This window comes from Triturus cristatus, chromosome 7, assembly GCF_964204655.1.
Source record: "Triturus cristatus chromosome 7, aTriCri1.1, whole genome shotgun sequence".
NCBI lineage: Eukaryota > Metazoa > Chordata > Amphibia > Caudata > Salamandridae > Triturus > Triturus cristatus.
The window spans coordinates 760,587,467-760,608,897 of record NC_140590.1 but is presented as its reverse complement, the minus strand read 5'-3'; the positions used below and the strand labels follow the sequence as shown (position 1 = coordinate 760,608,897).

At 45.6% G+C, this 21,431-nt stretch overlaps 1 protein-coding gene across 1 annotated transcript in view; it reads left to right on the top strand.

Moving 5' to 3' along the window:
• Positions 1-21,431, top strand: part of BIRC5 (baculoviral IAP repeat containing 5) — a 116,935-nt gene that overhangs the window by 72,116 nt on the left and 23,388 nt on the right. The window contains exons 2-3 of the mRNA XM_085614425.1: positions 2,730-2,839; positions 8,654-8,771. Of these exons, the coding sequence (XP_085470551.1) occupies positions 2,730-2,839; positions 8,654-8,771 (228 nt within the window). The remainder of the gene's footprint in view (positions 1-2,729; positions 2,840-8,653; positions 8,772-21,431) is intronic.

Below are 21,431 nucleotides of genomic sequence, written 5' to 3'. Positions count from 1 at the left end.
TTGCAGTCTTTATCATGAGTGATAGGCAAGAGTTGCTCATGCCCAGCACATTGTGTGGAGTCCAGGACAAGTTTTCGTGTTCTTTTTGTCCATGGGACATGATGGCCCTACCCCCTGCAGCACAAACCCTTTGTCTGCCAGTTTACAGTACCAAATTATGGAGCAGGTCAGGGAATTGTCTGCAGTTGAGGTAATATTTGGGTCCCTATGATAGTGGTGTTTGAACTTGTATTTATGGTACATTAATGCAAAGCCTTTATAATTAGGGTGAGCACTTGAAATAAGTGTTGTAAGTTTGGACCGCAATGCTGATGGTGGTTCCGGTAAAAAAAATGTGTACATACGTTTGCAGAGTTTAACAATGAGGCTTCGTATAATGCTCCCAGAATGCTCTCTGATTAGATGCAAATATCTGCAGAGGCTTGAAAGCAAGATTGATGATTCTTTGATTTCAAAATAAAATGTTAACAAAAAATGCAACTAGGAAAAATGTTTTGCTCAAGTACTGTGAAATTGTGGGTACCATTTCTTTGAAGCATCATATAGTAAAATGTGCTGAGGCGTACCAGTATTTAAAAAAAAAAAAAAAAATCACAATGGAACATTAGTGTAACCACTTTAGACAAGATTATGGAAGACATGAAAATACATGAATTGGCAAAGCCACTAGGTCTGACATTCTTGGTCAGTCGTTTGGTTTTGTCAGTGCGCGTCTTGTTTTGACATAGCTCCCACAATGAAGTTTAACAAAAGCTGCCAGGTCTTCACCATTGTAACAACCATTTGCAAAAGTATTTTTTTGGTCTCAAAAAAGCACAAATTGCCACAATAGTTTCTGGCACTGAACAAAACTACTTTGTGTGCTGATATGCTCCTTGTGAAAGAGCAGAATGTGATCACTCGCCGTGAAGCCAGCCGATAGATGAATGGAGAGAGATAGCGTTTTAATAAAAACAAAAGTTCTTGGTTAATGCCATAGCTAATTAGGGGCCCAATTTTTCTAGCAGGTCACAAAAGTGTACCCATGGTATGTCTTTGCATTAGTGCAGATTTGCGTATTTCATGACGGCACAAGAATTTACAAAAGTAGACCAGGAAATTAAGGTCCTGAACAATATTTGTTAACTGTATTTTAGCATGAGCAAATATGTATGCGAAAATCTGTCGAATGTTTACAAGTTCACTTTCCTTACAACCACTTTTTTTTTAGCAAAACTGAAATGTTTTCCTTCGGCCCCTGTCACCAGTACATGTCTAACCTTTCTCACTATAGGAAAAGATTAGAGACGAGCTGGTGAAAACCTTAAAACATACAAGTTAGTTGGTTTGCGCAGACTCAAAAGGGCATCCCAACCCTGGAACTGTTGTTGACCACTGCCTCCAGTCTCTTTATGTAGATCTGCAAAAAGGTGACAAAATAAGGAAATTGCTAGTTTTCAAGCTCTGCTATAGTAGTAGCTCTGGCATAATTAGCAAGGCTATTATCAGAGCTCTTACATAATGAGATTGCTGCCATAATTTGTCACCGTATGGCACCAAATGGACAAGTAGATTCTTCTTTTTAAAATTTTTATTTTATTTTAACGGGACAAGTAGATTTATGAAGCAACCTCTCCCATTGACCAGTAGATATCTTATTAAATTCCCCATCCCTGTAAAAGCAGGCTGAAAGGTGGAGTACATAAGAGGTCAGCACTCTAATGTTCGACTTATGCAGCACTTAAGATTAGAGGTTTGCTACTTTTCCTAATGTGGCTGGCTGCCATAGAGCTAGTTGTGTTTAGGGGCATGTGTAATTTGCTTAAGAGCAATTGCACAAAGTGAAATCCGTCACTTCATGCTATGTTTTAGCATGAAATGAGTCCTTGTGTCAATTTGTTGTGCAAGGTCGCCTTTAAACAAAAGCACAGCGAACAGCTGCACACGTTTATTTTTTATTCCTGTGCATGTACATTTTTACCTCAAATAGCTCATAATTACACAAAATGGTGTAATTACACAAAGCAAAATTCCTGAGATTACGCCGCTGTAATTTAAATTTCATCCAGGCCTAGTTGTGATGAGCGGTTAAAATCACATGTTGACATTGAATTATACACAAATGTTTCTTGATGTTTCGTCTAGAATCCTAATGTGAATTCGGGGAGGTTGGGTTGGGTTGGCGATGCAGATTGTCTGCGGAGTACAGCATTAGCGAGCAGAAGGACTTCTATTGTCGATTAGCTGAACGCAAGGCTGGAAATCAAGCCCCTTGCGGTCTTAATCCTATCTATATTTTACTTATCGTATTAAGTCTTTATAGACCACTTGGAAGTGTGTGTCCTTAGAGCAGATGGAAACTGATAAGCATGTCTTTCACTTCAAAAATGTACATACTTGTTCGCCTTTCAGATTTTATTACCAGAAGACAAGCTAGCTTACTTTAAAAACGTTCTTTTAACTTTTGGGAGCCTTCAAACGCTATACGTTTGACTATTTCCAGGGGTCAAAAGTATTTCTTTTTTCTTTACTTTTGTGAATGTGTATTTTACAAATACAATGCTTTATAGCAGTTTTAACTTTTAACATGTGGATGTCAGCCTTTAGAATACCTCCATCGTACAATACTGATGTTTTGTTGACATTTACCCCCTCTCCCCCTCACACACACTTTGTTCAGTTTTATGATTTTCTTGACATATATGTTGGATTTCTTTCTGACCACCGCATTTTGTTCTTGTTTTCGTTAGATGGCAGCAGCTGGATTTATTCACTGCCCAGGCGAAAACAGCCCGGATGTTGCTCAATGTTTCTTCTGCTTCAAAGAGTTAGAGGGCTGGGAACCTGATGATGATCCCATGTGAGTATCATTGGCATTATGGGATGTTGGCGGGTTTAGGACAGGTGCTAAATTTGTCACGCTTGACAGGTTGTATTGCAGTACCACTCTTTTCAAACTTTTACCCTACTACACAGACTGGAAACGAGTGGTAACCTGTGCTGCCTGAACGAGTAATCCATTGCCACTTTGCCGCAAACATTATCTTTGCATCTCACAGTATGAGTTGCGCAATGCTTCCTAATATCTCTCACATTAGCAATTTCTCCAAAACATGCTACAGTAACCCCCATTTCCCCCATGCCGTGTACATTTACACTACCCCAAAGTAATACATTACCAGTAACCATCAAAGTAACCATTCTTACCTTGTCAGGGGGACAGATGGACGCCAACCTTGCAGCACTTTTTGTGCTGCTGGGGTGGAACTTTCAATCATTCAATTAGCTTTTGTAAAGCGCAGCAGTGTCACCCCTTGGGTTATCTGGGTCCTGTGTCTCCGAAGAGGCAGGCCTTGATTCTCTTTCTGAAGTCTGCCACCCAGGGGACTGTACAGGGATGTGGGGGCAGGTAGGTCCCGGTCCTGGCAGGGATGCAGGAGAAGGCGCAGGAGTGGCCACCGCTGCAACTGCGACAAATGGTGGGGGGACGGAGAGGGTGACAGAGCGCGAGTATTTGAAGGGTTGGTGGAAGTCTACACCCCCAGTTGCTCCTGCAGCCCGCATCCAGGAGGAAGCGGCAGAACAGAACTGTTGCTGTTCAGTGCTTTGGGAGCACAGCGACACGTGATGCGAACCTTCTCGCACTTGTTGTGCTGCTTGGGTGGGACTACATCTCTCTTAATCCCCTCCCCCCTGCCCCCAGCTGCACCTGAAGCCTGCAGCCAGGAGGAGGGGCGCGAGCAGAGCTCATGCTCTTAAATGCTTTGGATGCCCCACCGTGTGGGAGGCACCTCTGCCGTCACCGGAAGAAGACTGGGCCAAGAGTGGATGGTCTTCGCCTCAAGAGGCTGGGCTGGGCCACCCATCTTTCATTTGACCTAGTTGGTATTGAAAAAACATGTAACTTTTTTTTTAGGAACTGTATGGTTTATTTTAATTATTATGGTAAAGTGCAGGCCGCCTGCTGGTATGACTAAACCCCACTCTAGAACATCCCTGGCTGGGCTTCATTGCTCTCTCTGGGTATTTCAATAAAGAAATCGAGTTAACTGAGCCCTGCCTCCAACTCTTCTGTGACTCCTGCTGAGCAACTGCCAATATCCTCTCATATGGGACTTGTGACTTCTAGTGCCTTTACGGGACCGAGCCAGCTCAAACCCCCCCCCCCCCCCCCCCCCCTTGACTCCTACCTTCAAATGTCTTGTGTGCGCTTGGAGCCTGAAATCCAAGTCTTCTCTTCGGCATGCAATGGCCCAACAGGGAAAAGGAAGAGTATGTAGTAAGTCTAAACGACTGCGAATAATCTGTAACAAACTGCAGAGGGACTCTGTGACCTGTGAAACTAAGACCGAGGACTTATGTGAGATGTTGTGTGAAAGACTTATTAGCACTCTGGAAGTAAAATTGAAGCCAATTAATGAATGTTTGACAATTGAAATTGATTTAAGTAGTTTAAAATTGTCTATGTTGACCACAGTGGACCTGTGCCTGCTCCCTAACCCGAGGATACTACCGCCCTTGTACCTTCTACTGTTAAGTATATGGTTGTTGTTTCCACGAGCACTTTTTCTTTAGACTGAGCCACTATGCAGCGACCCTTACCAAACAGTGGTGTGAAGCAGGGGGGAGTACAGGCACAGGCTTGTTCGAGCTGGGACAAGAGGGATGATGTTGGGGTAGGGGGTGAGAATCGGACCAACTTGTGAACCCAACTTTGTTGTAATCGACCTTCCAACTGAGGCCTTTTCCCTATGTGGTTGGTGTGCCTGTCTGCCTCCCAACACAATGGAGTTGGTTACTCGTCTTAAGAACAAGGGTCTCTACTGGTTACGCTCATATGCTAGTTTCCCTTATTCAGCGACTTAGAGCATACTGATGGTTCGAAGAGAGGGATGGGTTAGCACACTGGCCAAATGTTTTTCTCGCGATTCTGTGATTGTTAATTTTAGGTCCTCCACTATTGGTCCATAAGTTTTGACTAACTGCTACTTACATGGCAGAGCACATTCTGACATCTGCCCTCTCCAGCCGAGTTGCTTTTATCAACATTTGCAATTTAAGACTGCTTGTACGGAACCAACCCAGGCCAATGGCTTCTAACCAGGACAGACCCAGGGCTAGAGTTAACCACTATTAGGCCAGCTAGGTCACATAGCGACCCCTTCTTCCTTGGTAGAAGTAGATGGACATCAGATTGGCGACAGCGCTTCAGATACCTTGGTCCCTGTAGCCTATAGATTCATTATTCTAGCCCTGGGTTTAACAAATCTAGTTTCCACAAACCCCTCCTGGTCTCCTTTTAATTTGCAGCCTGTACCTTCTGTGATATCCTCTAATGGTGTTGTCAACCCCACGATAGACACTGGCCGTTCATCAGTTGCTGCTATTCAATTGCCCATTAGCAAATTTCTTTTAGCTAGGTCTCTTACCCAAAAACTTTTACCATCGCCTCGAGGATTAGTGTTCCTTCAAGTATTCCATCAATTGATTCTGCAGGCATTTTCAGCTGGGACATTGCAGGGATTAAGCCTAAACTTAATTCTCAATGGAGGCGGTTTATTGACAAACATGCAATATGTCTTTTTTCATGAGTCCTGAGCTGTAGGCCCCATATTTAGAAGTGGATTTAAAAGCTTTTGGATTCCAGCTAGTAGATCTCCAGCTGGGCGACCATCAGTTGGGTTGCTTGCTTGGGTAAACACATCACTCTCCTGCTCAGTAGCTGAGCTCCAGATGGCTATCCTGGGACATCCAAGGCTATTTTTTTTTTTCTTTTTCAAAGGGCATGTCTCTAGTTAATATATACAATCGAAGTTTAGGGAAATGTTCTGAATCTCCAACTCTCCATTTGCTGGATAAGATTTTGGCTGGCCACTTGGGCTCTCACTATCTCATTGTAGCGGGTGTTTTAAATGTTGCGTATGAGCCTAACACTGCAATTTGGGAATTATCCGAGGATGAGGATCGAACATGGGGAATCCCGGAGTTAACATCCATGCCAAGTAGAAATCTCTCAAAGGCTGCCCTTAAAGTAGGGATATTACTTTAGCCTGTGGGTTGCAAGCATGCAATGGCCGCATGCTCTCTGATGGCACAAGTGCTCCTACATTAAACTTGGGTCATGTGTACATTTTATTGACTACATCCTTCTAGACATTAGGCTAAAGGGACAGATGGAAGAGATGTCAGTAATAGTACGGGATGAGAGCGATCCAGATCCCCCTAGTATTAAACATTAGACAGCTGATAACCTCGGTCTCGTCCACCGAAATGAAGCAACAGCTGAAGGTCACAAATGCCTGTAATAACTGGAAACGCTTGAAGTGGGAAGCAGTGTGCTCTTCTCTTAATGCACTATTATGCACTGAGAGAGAGTACCGCGAATGGGTGGTTCACGCAATCCTTTAAAGAGGCTAAGAACATCCTTTTTAAAGGAAATCAAAAATGGAAAGAGCCAGGAGATAAGGGCATGTGGAGCTCAGTATAGGCTTAAAATAAAGCAAGCAAAAACTGCTCGGGAGTGTAAGAGTTGATTAAAAAAAAAAAAAAACTGTACCAGAGGGAGAGAGCATGGATAAAATAAGTTTTCATAGAAATAGTAAATGTCAATTTTAAAGGGCTACAAGACTGGGAAAGGGAAAGAGGCGGGTATACAGGAGGCATGGATTGGGAACAGTAGATTGTAAGGGGTTTATAAAACAAAAAAAGTAAAGCTAGAGTGAACGTAAGGAGCTTAAAAAAGGATTAAATTGGGGGTAGTACGGGGTATGAAAAGGGAAAAAAAGTGGGAGTAATAGCTTTGTTTAAAGGTGGGGGCGGCGTAAAGCACATGGAGGACCATCACGAGGGGCAGGAAAGAGTCTTTCTAATACCTTTTTAAATTTTTTTTATTGGGGTAAAAGTCTGGATTAAAGGATGGCACTCGCCCTTAAAAGAGCCCAAAAATTAGTTTTATAGGAATTTGTCAATATTGCTTGAATGTGAATTTACCTTGAAAAAAATAAGATGAGGCATTTAGCAAAACAGGAACAGTTGGTTAAATTAAACGCAACGGCCAGGTGAGCAGGCAGCAGAGGTCTGAAGACTGTTTCAAAGCACATTGGTTTCGGCTGTCATTTTTTACGTTACATTAAGCGTGTTATAATTGTTTACATTCCTTTAGAGATCGAAATCTGGGCCTAGTCTTGAGGCAATAAATCTGGTCCTTTGAGCGCGTGCGGATCTCGACTTTTACTGAACATCGTGTAGGACCAGTGGATACGTGTCCAGATGTTCGGCATGGGGATTCTCACTGTGTGTAGTGTGCATGTGGTGTTCTGATTGGCTGAGCATTCCTAACTTAGTGGCATCTGACTTTATGGTGTCTTGGGAACGTGCGCCCCTCCGGCCAAACGTGTTTTATTGAGGCCAATCCCCTAAGACCATTGTGGCACCGCTGCCTATATGTGGGATCGATCAGAGTTTTCCTGCTTGCGTGTTTGTCTAAGGGTTACGTGTCACCCCACCTGTGATCTGTCAATCGGTTGCTTCAGGCCTTGGTCACAGGGCCTCCCTAACCATTTACTTCTGACTCTGGGTTGAGGGGAAGGTCATATTGGGTGATTTCAACTCTGTGATGCGAGTTCGTTATTATACGTACATATATCATGATGTGCATTGAGATCGTATTTTCCAAAATTAACATCAAGAAAAGATTGTCATTAATTTGAAACATTTTGCCAGGAGCACTTTCTTTGAACTGGTTATTAGTTGAAAGCAGATTCAACTAAATTATATAGTTTCTAGATGTGTGGTGTGTTAGCAGAAGAAGCATGGGGTAATGGGGTAGGGCAAACAGTGTATTCGGCCACAATGGGTTACAGCAGCCTTTTCAAGAAAACCTTTTGGTCCCTGTCATTTAAATTAAAATTAACTGTTGGCCTCTACCTTTTCCACTCCTGCAGCTTTCCTTCATCCCTTCTGCATTTTACAGCTGTGTCTTTACCTCTCGCTTCGTCCTCATCTTTTCTTGCAGCAGCTTGCCCTTCTCGGTCACGACTCTGCTCATGCAGCAGATTCTTCACCATGTTACACCTCACTGCTGCTGACTTACCTCTGCACTTGTCACGGTCCTTCCACTTTCTTGCAAATCCTTCTCGCTGCCCCTAGTCTCTGTATTCCATCCCTCCTGGAGCTCTTTTCCCCATCTATCTTCATGTGCTATTCTCCCTTGCCCTCTTATCTTGACTGCTGTACCATTGAGTTGGGTAACAATAAACTAGCCTTCTCCGTGAACGAGTACTTTACAAATGCATGTTATGCAGGGTTTATAATTCTCCCTATGTGTTGCTGAGGCTCTTGATGCCCTCTTCCATAGAAAAGCTGCTCAGTCCTTGGGGAGTTAGAGGGCCGAAGAAGGGAAGAATAGGTTGGGCTATGGCGTTTTAGCACATGAGTAACATTGAGTTATTCTCCTGAGTTTGCATGGACATGCGACCATATGCTCTGCATATGGTCAACACCCACTGGAAAATCCAGAACATGTCACTATATCTTATTAGTGTTTGGAAGACCAGCGGCTAATGTACTTATTGCTTGCTCCCCCTGTGCGTTTGAGCTGTGGTATGTGGCCTGCTGGAACTGAAGGTGTTTTGAAAGCTGTAAAACTGATCATGAGATGTTCTTTCTTTTATAGGGATGAACATAGGAAGCATTCGTCCACATGTGCTTTTTTGACCCTAAAGAAGAAGACTGAAGATTTAACCTTGAGTGAATTTCTCAAATTGGACAAGGAAAGGACTCGCAATAAGATTGTACGTATTAAAGGACACTAAAATGTCCTGTATATTAAGATTACAATGTGCTACTTGGAGGTGTGCAAAGTTTGTGTAATTATCAAAAATTTCGGTGAAAATGCACGAAATGCAGAAGCTGCATTTGCTTCTATATTTTAGTGGAAAATACAGATGTGGATGGAAGGAAAGATTTCGCATTAAAAATATAGCGCAAAAAACGCATGCGCAACAGCTTCTCGCAATTTGGTCATTCTCCTTGTTACTGTGCGCTCGTAGAAAAGTTTTGCTGTGAACACCACATAATTACGTGCTGTGATATGATGATGCATAATGTGACATTACCAAAATTAAGATTACACTAGTGTGCCAGAAATTTTGCCCAGGCCTAGTGCTCTGCCGAGCAGGCATGTAGAAGTCTTTATTTGTCTCCAACCGTCAGTTGTGTTTTAAGAAGTTTTGTCGAGCTGTTTTCAAGGATTTAAACCCTATATGCTTCTAGATTACATATGTGAAATGTTTTGGTCTTCAGTTAATTTTGTTGTTTATACCCTTAGAATAAATTTGCCCACTACCAGATCTTAGAACAATTTTACAAAAAGCTTTTTTTCTCTTTAATTTTTAACATAAATGAACTATAAAAATAAACCCCATTCAGAATTGCTCCAGATGCAGACAAGAAATAATGGCATCTTAGTTTGTAACGTTTTGTGTAAAAAAAAAAAAAAAAAATGTATCTTAAAACCGTGTAACTAGTCATAAAGGCAGTCTCAAAACCTGTATTGTTTTACAGCAAATAACCATATTAAACTAGTAGGTGGTTCATGCTTCGTAGGACACAGCTATACATGCCAAACTCCTAGCTAGACCTTACAAGTGTGCGGTTGTGCCAGATCTCGTTTCTCCTCCCTCAGTCTGTGCCCTCTGTACTATTCCTTTCCCAAGAGTGCCTGCTGCAGTGGTGTTGTCACACTACCCATAGAAGTCCCTCCATCATCCTCCTATCTTTAGAAATTTCCTGATTCAGTCCTTGGCCTCATGTCCCTCTTTCCTCTCCCAAATCTAGGCCCATGCCAGTTTCCATTCCCACTTCATTGGCACCATTTCCTTGCCAGGTTACGTTTTTCAATCACTCAATACGCAGAATGTAAGTTTCGTTCTTTGTAGGTCTACTTGATTCAGGATCCCCAGTATTACAAATTGGGGCAGTAAAGGCAAGTCAAATTATAGGATCTGACCAAACTCTTTACAATATACTTCATCACTATTCCTGTATCATACAGCCCCAAATTGTGTCTCGGAAAGTGTTTTTTTCTTTTGCACTTAAAGCAATAAGTTGTTGGAGCCCATTGAATTCTATAAAGCCTCCTCCTGTTGTATTGAATCTTATGAAGGATTTTTGACTTGATCAGGCATAGCCTAGTTTTTTGTTTCAACTTCCCTATGGCGCATTAGAGCTGCTTCTTCCATTGCGCCTAGGTCTTTATCTTGATTTCTCCATAATGTCTGCAACCCCACCTGACATTCTTGGAATAGTCTATTCTGTAGCTTTATAAACTCCAGGATCTCAGTCCATCTCTTCCCTTGGAGAGCCTGTTTCAGTTTGGTGCACATAAAATATCTGACTTCGAGTCTGTTATACTTCGACTGCAGTGTTGAAAGATTTTTACCTCACTTCACCCCTTTGAGATATTACTGCGATCCCATGCTTTAAACCCTCTTGATTAATGGATTTCCTTCAGCATTTCCCCTTTCAACAGTGATGTTTCCTTTGTAATCTTGACTTATACAAGGCCAATAATGTCTGGGTTGCTAGCAGTAGGATTGATATTCTCTTGCCACCATATATGTAGTTAATTTGTGTCCCGGAGAAGGAGTATTATAGTTTGCCACAGGAGTTTTGCCTCCACATGTGTGCATAGCATGGGGTGGGCGTAACATTGGGAAATTGTCCAGTCTGCTTCTAGCACCATAACATTGTTTAAGTTCCCTTCCAGTAAAAGCAAAAGGGCGGCTGTCTTGGTAGGAGTGTGTAACATACGCCTGGACTAGTTTGGGTGGTGCATAGGATTTGATTATTGTGGTGCTTTACCTCCCCCATTTCCCTTGTATCCCAACAACGCATCTATTAGGATCTAGCCACTGCTTGACTATTTGGAAAGGGGTCTGTTTCTAGCAAAGATAGCCACTCGTCAGTGCCCCCAAGAGAAACTCGTGCTAGGGATACATACTGACCCCATCCCAGGAATCTACATTTATTGCCCACCAGGTGTGTTTCTTGGAGAAGCACAATATCTGGCTCTTTCCACCGCAGGTATTGAGACTCTTTATTTGTCTGTCCGGGGCATTCACTTTCCAGGAGTTTGTTTTAAGTCTTAGTTTTGGTCTACGTGTGTCATCCTAGTGGGTTTAATGATCTTTCTATGCTGTTTCCCACCCATTGGCCCTGTGTGTTCCTCAAAAGTACTGGCTAATTTGAGAGCATTTATTTGAGGTCATAGCAAAGACATCTCCACTTTCAGCTCCTCCTCCTCCCCACTTCTCCTTTTAAACCCCATGATTACAAAGATCACTTGTTATCCAACTTTGAAAATTTCTCCACACCACTGCCCCATTATCACTAACCTTCCTTAGAACAAATACACATATTTTCAATTGTAGTACTACTCTGTTAGGGCAGGAAAACTATTAGTAGTTATGGCCAACTAAGGGAGGGATTGATTTCGGGTGGGTGCCCCATCATAGCCAGATAATAGGATCTTACCTGGCACCTCAGGGGCCCCCTTCTTCCCTCCCATTTGTCTCAGCTGTTGACATCTGATCTCCAGTGAACTCCATAAGGCCATCTATCTAGATGATCATGTTCCTACAGTTTTTCTGGGTAAGTCTTTGTTCCTCCTCCATTGCTCAGGTATTTATCTCTTTGCTGTTTATCCCCATCAGTGTCTGAGTCTCCTCCTGAGAGCATCTTCCTGGGTTTGCGATTTGAAGGCAAAGGTTTTGTATGTCTGCCTCTAGAGCACTTCAGTGTTTTCTGGATGTCCTTTGTACCTTAAGTCTTACTACAGGAGACGATGGTGTTTCCGGGCAGCGTTACGATCTACTATCCTACAGAGCAGGAGTCTTTCCTCTGTGCAGCCCTATGCCTCCTCCTGCATTTCATAGAAGTGATATTTGTCCTGGAATATCACTTTAAGCTTGGCTGGGGATAGTAACATATATTTAAGTCAAAGTGCTCTCTGTTTTTGCTTCTACTGATCGTATGTTTTCCGCTGATGCTGGACCTCTTTTGTGTAGTCTTGAAAGATCAGTATTTTATTTGATTCAAAGTGTATTTCACCCTTAAGTTTCACTTCTCCAATGATCATGTCTCTGTCCTGGTGGTTAAGGAAACAGGTTATCATTGGATTTGGAGGGTCCCACAGCGGCAGTCATGCTGTCAGTGACCTGTGCCTTTCATTGGTAAAAAGAGAAGCTATATGTTCTGTTAAGATGGGGTTTAGCCACTTTTTTAAAGAATTCTTCCAGCTTCTTCCATTTTGCTCCCTCTGGAAATACAACAAAGCAAAGGTTGTTTTGTTGTGCTCCACTTCTAGTCCTCTACTATCAATGCCTTTCTTTGAAGGATGCTGCCAGAGACGATACTTTGTACTTTAACACTGTCCTCCAATTTAGAAATTTCGATCTTCTGCATTACCTAATCTCTTGAACACATTTCTACGGGCTTGTCTAATCAACCTCTGAGGCCACTGCTCCAATCTTATAGTCAAGAGCCTTCCTGGAAATCTGTATTTCTTGAATAATGGTTTCCGTCCCCAGGGGCTGCTCCCCTGCCTCTCGTCTCCCCTTGCAGCTGCCTCCACAGGGACATCACTGGGCACAGACAGTGGGGAGGGGGTGCCTCCTCCCATTGTTGGGACTCCATTATAAAGGTTCAATTTTCCCTCCAGTGAGTGAACAATTCCTGCTGGCAGTTTTTCAACTTCTTAGGTCCTACTTTTTTGCTGTGCGTGTTGTGTTACAGGTAAACCGCAAATAGATTTAGGCCATTCTTATGAACATGTTCGTCTCTGTCCAAGGTATATGTAAAGCAGTAACAAACAATGCTGTCAAAAACACACATAGGGAATCTCATACTGGAGCTCGCGGTGCTCCTGACCCTAAACACCGAAAAGACCTTTGACTGTTGAATGGCCATATCTGTTGGCTTTCCTGTGCAAGGTGGATTTTGGCCCGTCATTCGTGGCATAGGTAGAGTTACTAAGAGACCCACTGGCAACATTACGGTTCAAAGGGGCACCCTAGAGGGCCTCTGGTTGTCCCCATTGCTTTTTTGCAGTAGCCATTGAACCACTCGCTAGGTGGATATACAGTGATATGCTGCTGCAGGGACTGATGTGGGATCCAGACTTCGAGTTTTCTCTATGCAGATGACCACCTCCCTTTCTTGATAGACCCTGAGTGCTTGGACCGAAGGGTCCAAAAGATCATGGACATGTTCGGGATGTACACAGGAATCTGCATTAACTGGTAAGGGAATCCGCATTAACGGGAATAAATCTGCTGCAAACCCCTTGACGGACTGGACACCGGGGAAGGACTGAACGTGCCCACTAACAAGAGAGCCTACTGGATTAAATACCTAGGGATTTTTGTGATACCAGACCTTGACCGGTTTATCAATGACAGTTTGGGGTGGGTACTGGGGGAATACAGGAACGACGTGCTGGCGTACGGTTCCTACTTTTTCAGTCAGACACCGCATTTGGGCAACATCAGGGGCAAAACTAAGTGGAACTAAGTCCACGCATACCATCAGTATATGTTGACCTAATTCCTAGCTAGCTCACAGTGCGCCATCTGGACCTCTAAACCTTGCAAGGTACTGGATGCTGTCTGCAACCTCAGAACATGACAACCCTGATTTCTCAAGGAAATCGTGGGTACAGATCTACCCTTTTGTTTTCAACTCTGGCATGCCCAAAGAGACACGAGGTACATGAATTGACATTTAAACATTTTTTTATTTCTTTTTGGAAGCAAATGGATTCTTGCATAAAATACATGGGCAGCAATGATTAATCAAATGACGCAAAATAGTGTCACCAGTGTTACAAGAATGGTGAAAAGAATGACCTGTTTAATCATTGTGCAATTGCGTTGATTATATGCATACATTTAAGTGTACTCGTACCTAGCGGGGCCTATCCTCTAATATGTATGGTGTGTGAGTCTGCCAGAATACCTTAGAGTTGTCCGACTCACTATTTATCTGAGGGCATTTGTCATCTCGGAGCCAGGCTTGGTGTAGGGCATGCCGCTGTCCTTCTCGGGATGGTAACTGTATTCAGCTGGGCTAGTATTCCTGCATGTAGCGGCCTCAACAATACCTTCTAAATGCACCTCTGTCTAAAAAGTAAAACAAAATAAAATAGGCTTGGTACAGTTTATATAAAACTTGACCCGTTTTCTCTATGCCAGAGTTCTGTTCTGGTTGTCATTATTAATTCTACCCACCCAGAGTTGTCACTGAAAAGACATTTTGCACAGTGAACCTAGTCCTTGTACAGAATGTTCCAAGGCCTGATAATGTGCTTATGAAGAAGTGTTTGTGTAAACAAACCATTTTCTTAGAAAATTCTATCATACGGCGTGCAAGCAAATGTGTTGGGTCATTGTTTAAAAAGATATCAATTTTAAACATGAGCATGTGAAATGCGTGTTTGTACCCGGGGGCCTATGTATCCTCATGACAGCGGGCTCTAGCGAAGGTTGGCCTTATTGGTGCTGGACCCTTATAAGCTGGTTAATCTACAAAAATGCCTGTACATCCTACAGGTAACCCCATTTGACATGCCAGAAAAATTCTTCCAGGACGTAGAGGCAGGAGCTGTTATGGGACAGGGGAATCACTTGGCATAGCCCCCTCCATCTTGACCAGAAAGCCACACAATGGTTTAGTGGCTCTCGCAGATCTGAGGCTTTTTGACTTGGCCTCCCGGTTACTGGTAATCAGTGACTGGACAAACAAGACACAACAAGACCCCCTCCTTACTGGCAGACGGGCGGTGGACCCAAACTGTTACCTCAGTTGCCTATATGGTGGGGGTCGGATGGGTTTTCTACCACACCAGACGGTGGCATGAATATGGAGAAGGACGACTGCAGCTGCGGGACGGAGTTGGAAACGGACGATGGAGACGCCACCCTGGGAAACCAAGTCACTGAAAAACCTACAAAGGATGGAGGGATACAGGAAATTTGATCTAATGCGCATATCCAGAATTGAGGATGTCTGGAGGGACAGTTCCATGAAACCTTTCCCAGAACTACCGGCATAATACGAAATGATGGGAAGCCAACTTCTCCACTACATGCAGTTGAATCGCATAATGAGTGGCTATGCAGATAGATTGAGCGACTTAGTAGAGGAAACCCCATTAGAGATGAGCCTTCTGTACTTCCTTACACAAACACGCTGTGTCCCAGATCTGTGCCACTCTCCCCATACCACACTCCGGGACATGCATGGGGAGAAGCCTCTAGCTACCCTCCAGAGATGGCCTTCCAGGCAGGGTTTTAGCTGGTACAGTTGAAAATTCGACAGAAGACAAACTATACAAGTACGAGGCTACGGCCTATGTGCCTGGTGGGGCCCCTGGAAGCATTTCCTAACTAAAGGGGAATAGTGCGGACTGATGTGGTGAACTGTTAAAAATGTTTCCATGGCGGAACAGCAGGGTTGAGCACCAGGTGGACACCTGCACAATGGTGGATCCTGGGGTGGTAGCTGAAGGGGGTATAATATCTTGTGGGGCTGTAATTGGAAACGTACTTGTACAGTATACTGCTGACCGGGGGAGGCGGGGGTGTCAGGGGAGACCCTTAGGACTTGTGTTAATGTTTGTTTTGTTGTGAAACTAATAAAGATTTAATTAAAGCATGCCGCTACAAACACTGGTATGAAAGGTCTTTGCAGGGATTATGAGATCCGTCTTCTCCAGCCCATCTGTTTTTTTAATGTGCTCTTGTGCCTTGTGAAATAAGTCAGTTGCACGTACAAGAAAGCAATCGAACTGACAGGAGAAGTTGTAGGGTGTGTAAATGCTGCTTGTTGACGAAGAAATGTTTAATGCATAGTTAAAATGTTTTTGCATTGGTCCGTTTAAAAAATAGTCTCCACGGGAGCTGAGCGTTTCGGGCATTTGGTAAAGTTTTCATTTCCCAAAGTACTGTCAATATTTGTCAAATAACTTTTTTCTGTAGTCATTCATATTTTTCACGCTAGATTGTGCTCTCTTAGCACTTTAAAAGAATTTGTTGCGTTTTTAGGTTTCACTTGCGCTGTGCTTGTGAATCTATTGTTTTTAATATAAACTTAAAAGGGGCCAACATCCCGCCGCCTCTTTCCTGGCTTTTGATTGGTTCCTGTGCTGCCGCATACTTTTCCTCCACTTTATTGGCTGTAGCATATTTTCCTGCATTTACCATTGCTTGTTCCTAGTCTGTTTCTCCTATCTGTAGCCGAAATCCTGTTAATATCCGCTTTGGTATAACTATTTTTCATAACGTTTTGCCTCTTTCTGCTTTTGTTTGTCTTGCGGCAGATTTATATAGCACAATTTATCACCCGGAGAGATTAAATAATTTGCCCACAATCACAGGATGCTGCGCCACATCCTCTCCACTCCTGTGACACTTGTCAGGGAGCTCTTTCCTTCGTCCCAGACTGTGATTGATAAAAACAGCTTATTATTCATCACATGAGCGAAACTGATGCTTCTGATGGATACATCTGCCAGTGGATTCCTCACCTTGTGAATATCCCCTGCGCCAGCATACCACGGAACTTTTCTTTCCCAGCACTCCACGTCGACGTGGGCGACGTCATAATGCATCTGCTCCGCTCGCGACTCCGTTCGACGTCACCGGAGCCATAAGAAGCCCACGTCGGCGTGATGACGTCTGTTCCCTTTTTTCCGCGCCGTCGACGCGCAGCGGTTTTTTCCAGTGCTCTCTAGCTACTTTGTAGTTTAGCGGTGTAACTGTGTTAAAATCGGTATGTCTTCGACTAGGAAGTCGGGCTTAAAGCCCTGTAGGGAATGTGGAGGTCTGATGTCAATGACGGATCCACACCAGAACTGTTTATGGTGCCTCTCTTCAGACCACGATATGGAGGAGTGCGGATGCTGTAGGAGCATGAATCCGAAAGCGCTCAAAGAGAGGAAGACTAAGCTCTTCATGAAGAAGATCGGTGAGGAGAAGAGAGGGAGGAAAAAGGAGAAGTCGAAGAGGGAGTCATCGACTTCGAGGTCGAAGAAGCACCACAAAAAGAGGAAGCATTCTTCTCGACATCGGTCCTCGAAGTCCAGGAAGTCGAGGTCGGCTTCGCCCCGTCGACGTTGGAGCAAAGCTTTGTCTCCTTCTCCTTCACCTTCGAAGTCACCGAGGCGTTCTCCTTCGAAGGAGCAGACTCCGGCTCAGTCCCCGACGCAGTCATCGGCTCCGTCTAAGGCTTCGACTCCGGTTCGAGTGGAGTCGGATGCTTCCATGGATGAACAGGAACAAGAAGAGTCTGTTCCGGTGCCTGAAGAATCTGCGGCTCCGGTGGAAGATACTGCGGAGCCGACACCGGTGACCCCACAAGGGGATACAGGGTCTGTTCCTTTTCCTCAATTCCCGGCTCCAGGTACAGATTCTACAAATTTTTTGAATGCTATGTATGGCATATTTAATAGGGCGGCCTACCCATCCGGAGCACCAACTGGTCCCGTGGGTCCGATGGCATTTACGCTAGGGGTGCCGCAGCATTATGCTCAGGCCCCCTTTATGCCGATGGCGCCTTCTTGGCAGTTTCCGGCGCCGTCTGGGGGTCCGATTCGACCTCGGAGGGACCAGCAGACTTCGGAGCCTTCCTCGACTCCGAGGCCGACTCCATCGGCGCCGCATCCGGCGCCGCCGACTCCACCTATGGCGCCGCCGACTCCGGTACCTCTGGCTCCACCGACGCCGCGTACGTCATCGTCGCCGGCTCCCCGGATCTGGTCGAGAAGGGAGGCCCAGAGGGTGTTGGAGGAAGGGAGATATCGAGCAGAGGTTGAAGAAGGTGAAGTTGACTTCTTCTGATGAATTTGAAGGTATTGAAGAAGCAAGTGGGTTGGATACAACCCCGGAGTGGGAGCATACGTCTGCCAGGTCATCTCCGCCACAGGAATTGGCTCCCTATCATGTGGTGATCAAGAAGGCAGCAGATCTTTTGGATTTGCAGCTGCCCTCTGTGGAGTACAAATCCAACTTGCTAACAGAGGTGTTGCATTCTCCGTCTTCGACTTCAGAGCCTTTGTTGGCTTTCAATGAGGCCATCTTGGAGGTGTGGAAGAAACCTCTCATCTCCGGCAGTGTGCAGACAGGTGGCAAGAAGGTACAGGGTTGCACCAGGGGATCCTGACTTTTTGTCGACACATCCTTCTCCGGACAGCCTGGTTGTGCAGGCTTCATGTTCTAAACATGCTTCGGGTGCCTTCCCTCAGTCTCCAGCTGACAGGGAATCCAAAAAAGTTGATCAGGCAGCCAAAAAGACCTTTTCCTCAGGAAGTATGGCGTTGAAATCGTCTAATGCTACATGCCTTCTGGGGCTTTATGTGCATGCCCTGATGGACTCCATTAAATCTTTGGCCCCTAAGTTGCCTGAGGGGGATAAGTCTTCCTTTTTGGAGGTTGTTGCGGACACTCAGGCAGCTGCCAGACAAGTAATCCAGTCAGGGCTGGATACGGCGGACTCGGTGGCGAGAATTATGGGGTCGTCTGTGGCAGCAAGGAGGCAGGCTTGGCTCCGTACCTCTGGGTTCTCGGCTGATGTTCAAGCTACGTTGATTGATCTGCCATTCGACGGACAGAAGATGTTTGGGTTGAAAGCAGACTCTGCCCTTCAGCGATTTAAGGACAGCAGACTGACGGCGAAGTCCTTGGGTCTGCAGGCTCCTGCTAGGGGTTCGTCTTTTCGTAAGTTTAGGGGTTTCGGAAGAACGTCTTTTCGCTCCTTCAGACAGCCCCAACAGCAGCAGCAACAACAACAGCAGCAGAATCCCCTCTATAGGTCCTATAGAGGGAAGCAAAGGAGTCGGAGAGGTTCTGGACGCAACCCCTCTTCTTCCTCATCCTCCTCTGCTCCAAATGAGGCTTCGGGGAAGCAGCCCTAGATCCCTCATCCCGGATCATGTAAGGCCTGTGGGGGGTCGGGTGTCCTACTTTCTACGGAGTTGGAAATCTGTTACAACCGACCTTTTGGGTTTTGAACCTCGTAGAGACTGGGTACGCCCTTCCCTTTCGGGAGTTTCCTCCCCCTTATCCTCCTTGCCAAGGTTATCGCTCGGAAGACCATCTGCTTCTCCTGCAGAAAGAAGTTCTAGCCTTGCTTCAGAAGGGTGCAATAGAGGTGGTTCCAGAGCAGGAAAGGTGTCCGGGATGCTACTCCCGGTATTTTCTGATCCCCAAAAAGGACGGCAGATTGCGTCCAATCCTGGACCTCAGAATCTTGAATTTTTACCTGAGACAGGAGAAATTCAAGATGCTGACCCTTGCGCAGGTTCTTCAAGCGTTGCAGCAAGGAGACTGGATGGTGTCGCTCGACTTGCAGGACGCGTACTTCCTGTGCGACTTCAGGATTGGGTCATGGAAGTATCTCCGTTTTACGGTTGGGTCGCAACATTACCAATTTGCGGTTCTCCCGTTTGGTCTTACTACCGCACCTCGAGTCTTCACAAAGGTGATGGCAGTGGTGGCTGCTCATCTCAGGAGGTCGGGGATTCCGGTTTTCCCCTACCTGGGCGACTGGCTTCTGAAGGCAGAGTCCCCAGAGATGGTGCAGCGTCATCTGCAGGTGACAACTCAGCTGTTGTTCGACTTGTGTTTTTTAATCAATGTGCCCAAATCTCACCTGGTGCCCTCTCAACGCAACCTGTTTATAGGGGCAGTACTGGACACTACTGTGTGTCGAGCATTCCCTCCTCCTCAAAGGATTCTCGACATTCAGGAGATGGTCCCTTTATTCCACAGTGGAGCGGTTGTTCCAGTTCTGAAGGTCCTTCGCCTGCTCGGTCTGTTCGCTTCCTGCATTCTGTTGGTCAACCATGCACGCTGGCACATGAGGGCGCTCCAGTGGTGCCTCCGCAAGCAGTGGTATCAGCACAATGGGGATCTCAGGGAGTCAGTCAAGATCTCCAGAGAAGCTGCAGCGGATCTGTCTTGGTGGAGTGTAGAGGGCAATCTGTCCCAAGGAAAGCCCTTCCATCTATCTCCATCAGTGGCCACAGTGATAACGGATGCATCCACCTTAGGGTGGGGTGCGCATCTGGGGGACCTGGAGATCAAAGGTCTGTGGTCTCCAGAGGAAAGGTTGCTTCACATCAACCTGCTGGAATTGCGGGCGATTCGTTTGGCGCTCAAGGCCTTCCTTCCTTCCCTTCGCGGTCAGTCGATTCAAGTCCTGACAGACAACACGACCGCGATGTGGTATGTCAACAAGCAGGGAGGAGTGGGGTCTCTTTGTCTATGCAGAGAGGCCTTACGTCTATGGTCCTGGGTTCAGGACCATCAGATTTGTCTGATGGCAAATCTGGCCGGGGTGCTGAACATGCGTGCGGACAGTCTCAGTCGGCAGTTCTCCGCCGACCACGAGTGGAGGCTCTATCCGGAGGGAGTTCGTCACGTCTTTCGGGCGTGGGGAACTCCTCGGGTGGATCTGTTTGGCACTTTCGAGAACGCGCACAGCCCGTCATTTTGCAGTCTCCAGTATCCGATGCAGGGGGCGTTGGGGGACGCGTTTCAGTTGAGTTGGGGCTCACGACTCCTTTACGCGTTTCCTCCCATACCCTTGATTCCTCGGGTTCTGAGGAAGATTCGCCAAGACCGGGCCCAAGTCATATTGGTTGCCCCGGATTGGCCAAGAAGGGTGTGGTATACAGATCTTCTCCACCTCTCCTCGTGCCCTCCGCTCCGTCTCCCTCTGAGGGCAGACCTCCTCTTGCAGTCGGAGGGGCAGGTTCTACACCCCCACCTCCAGAGCTTACACCTTCATGTCTGGAGATTGAACGGGGCAACCTGAGTTCCTTTTCTCTCCCACCGGATGTGGTGGATGTTATTTTATCGGCCAGGCGACACTCCACCAAGTCCATTTACTCCTACAGGTGGTCTAAATTTGTAAAATGGTGTGGAGAGAGGTCCATTGACCCTTTAAAAGCCCATCTTTCTGATGTTCTCCAGTTTGCTCTTTCCTTGGCTCAGCAGGGCTGTGCTGTGGCCACGGTCAAGGGCTATCTTTCGGCCTTATCGGCTTTTCTGTGCCTTCCAGATCAACCATCACTGTTTAAATCCCCGGTTGTTCTGAGGTTCATCAAGGGCCTTGCAAACATGTTTCCTCCCACTCCTTTTGTAATGCCTCAGTGGGACCTTAATCTTGTTTTAACCTTTCTAATGGGGTCCCCATTTGAGCCTCTTCATAGTTGTCCTTTGAGGCTGTTGTCCTTTAAGGTGGTTTTTCTTGTAGCCATAACCTCGGCAAGGAGGGTGAGTGAGCTTCAAGCTCTTAGTTCCAAACCTCCTTTTCTTACCTTACATGCTGAAAGGATGGTTCTGAGGACCAGGGCTGCCTTCCTGCCAAAAGTTGTCACTCCGTTTCATTTG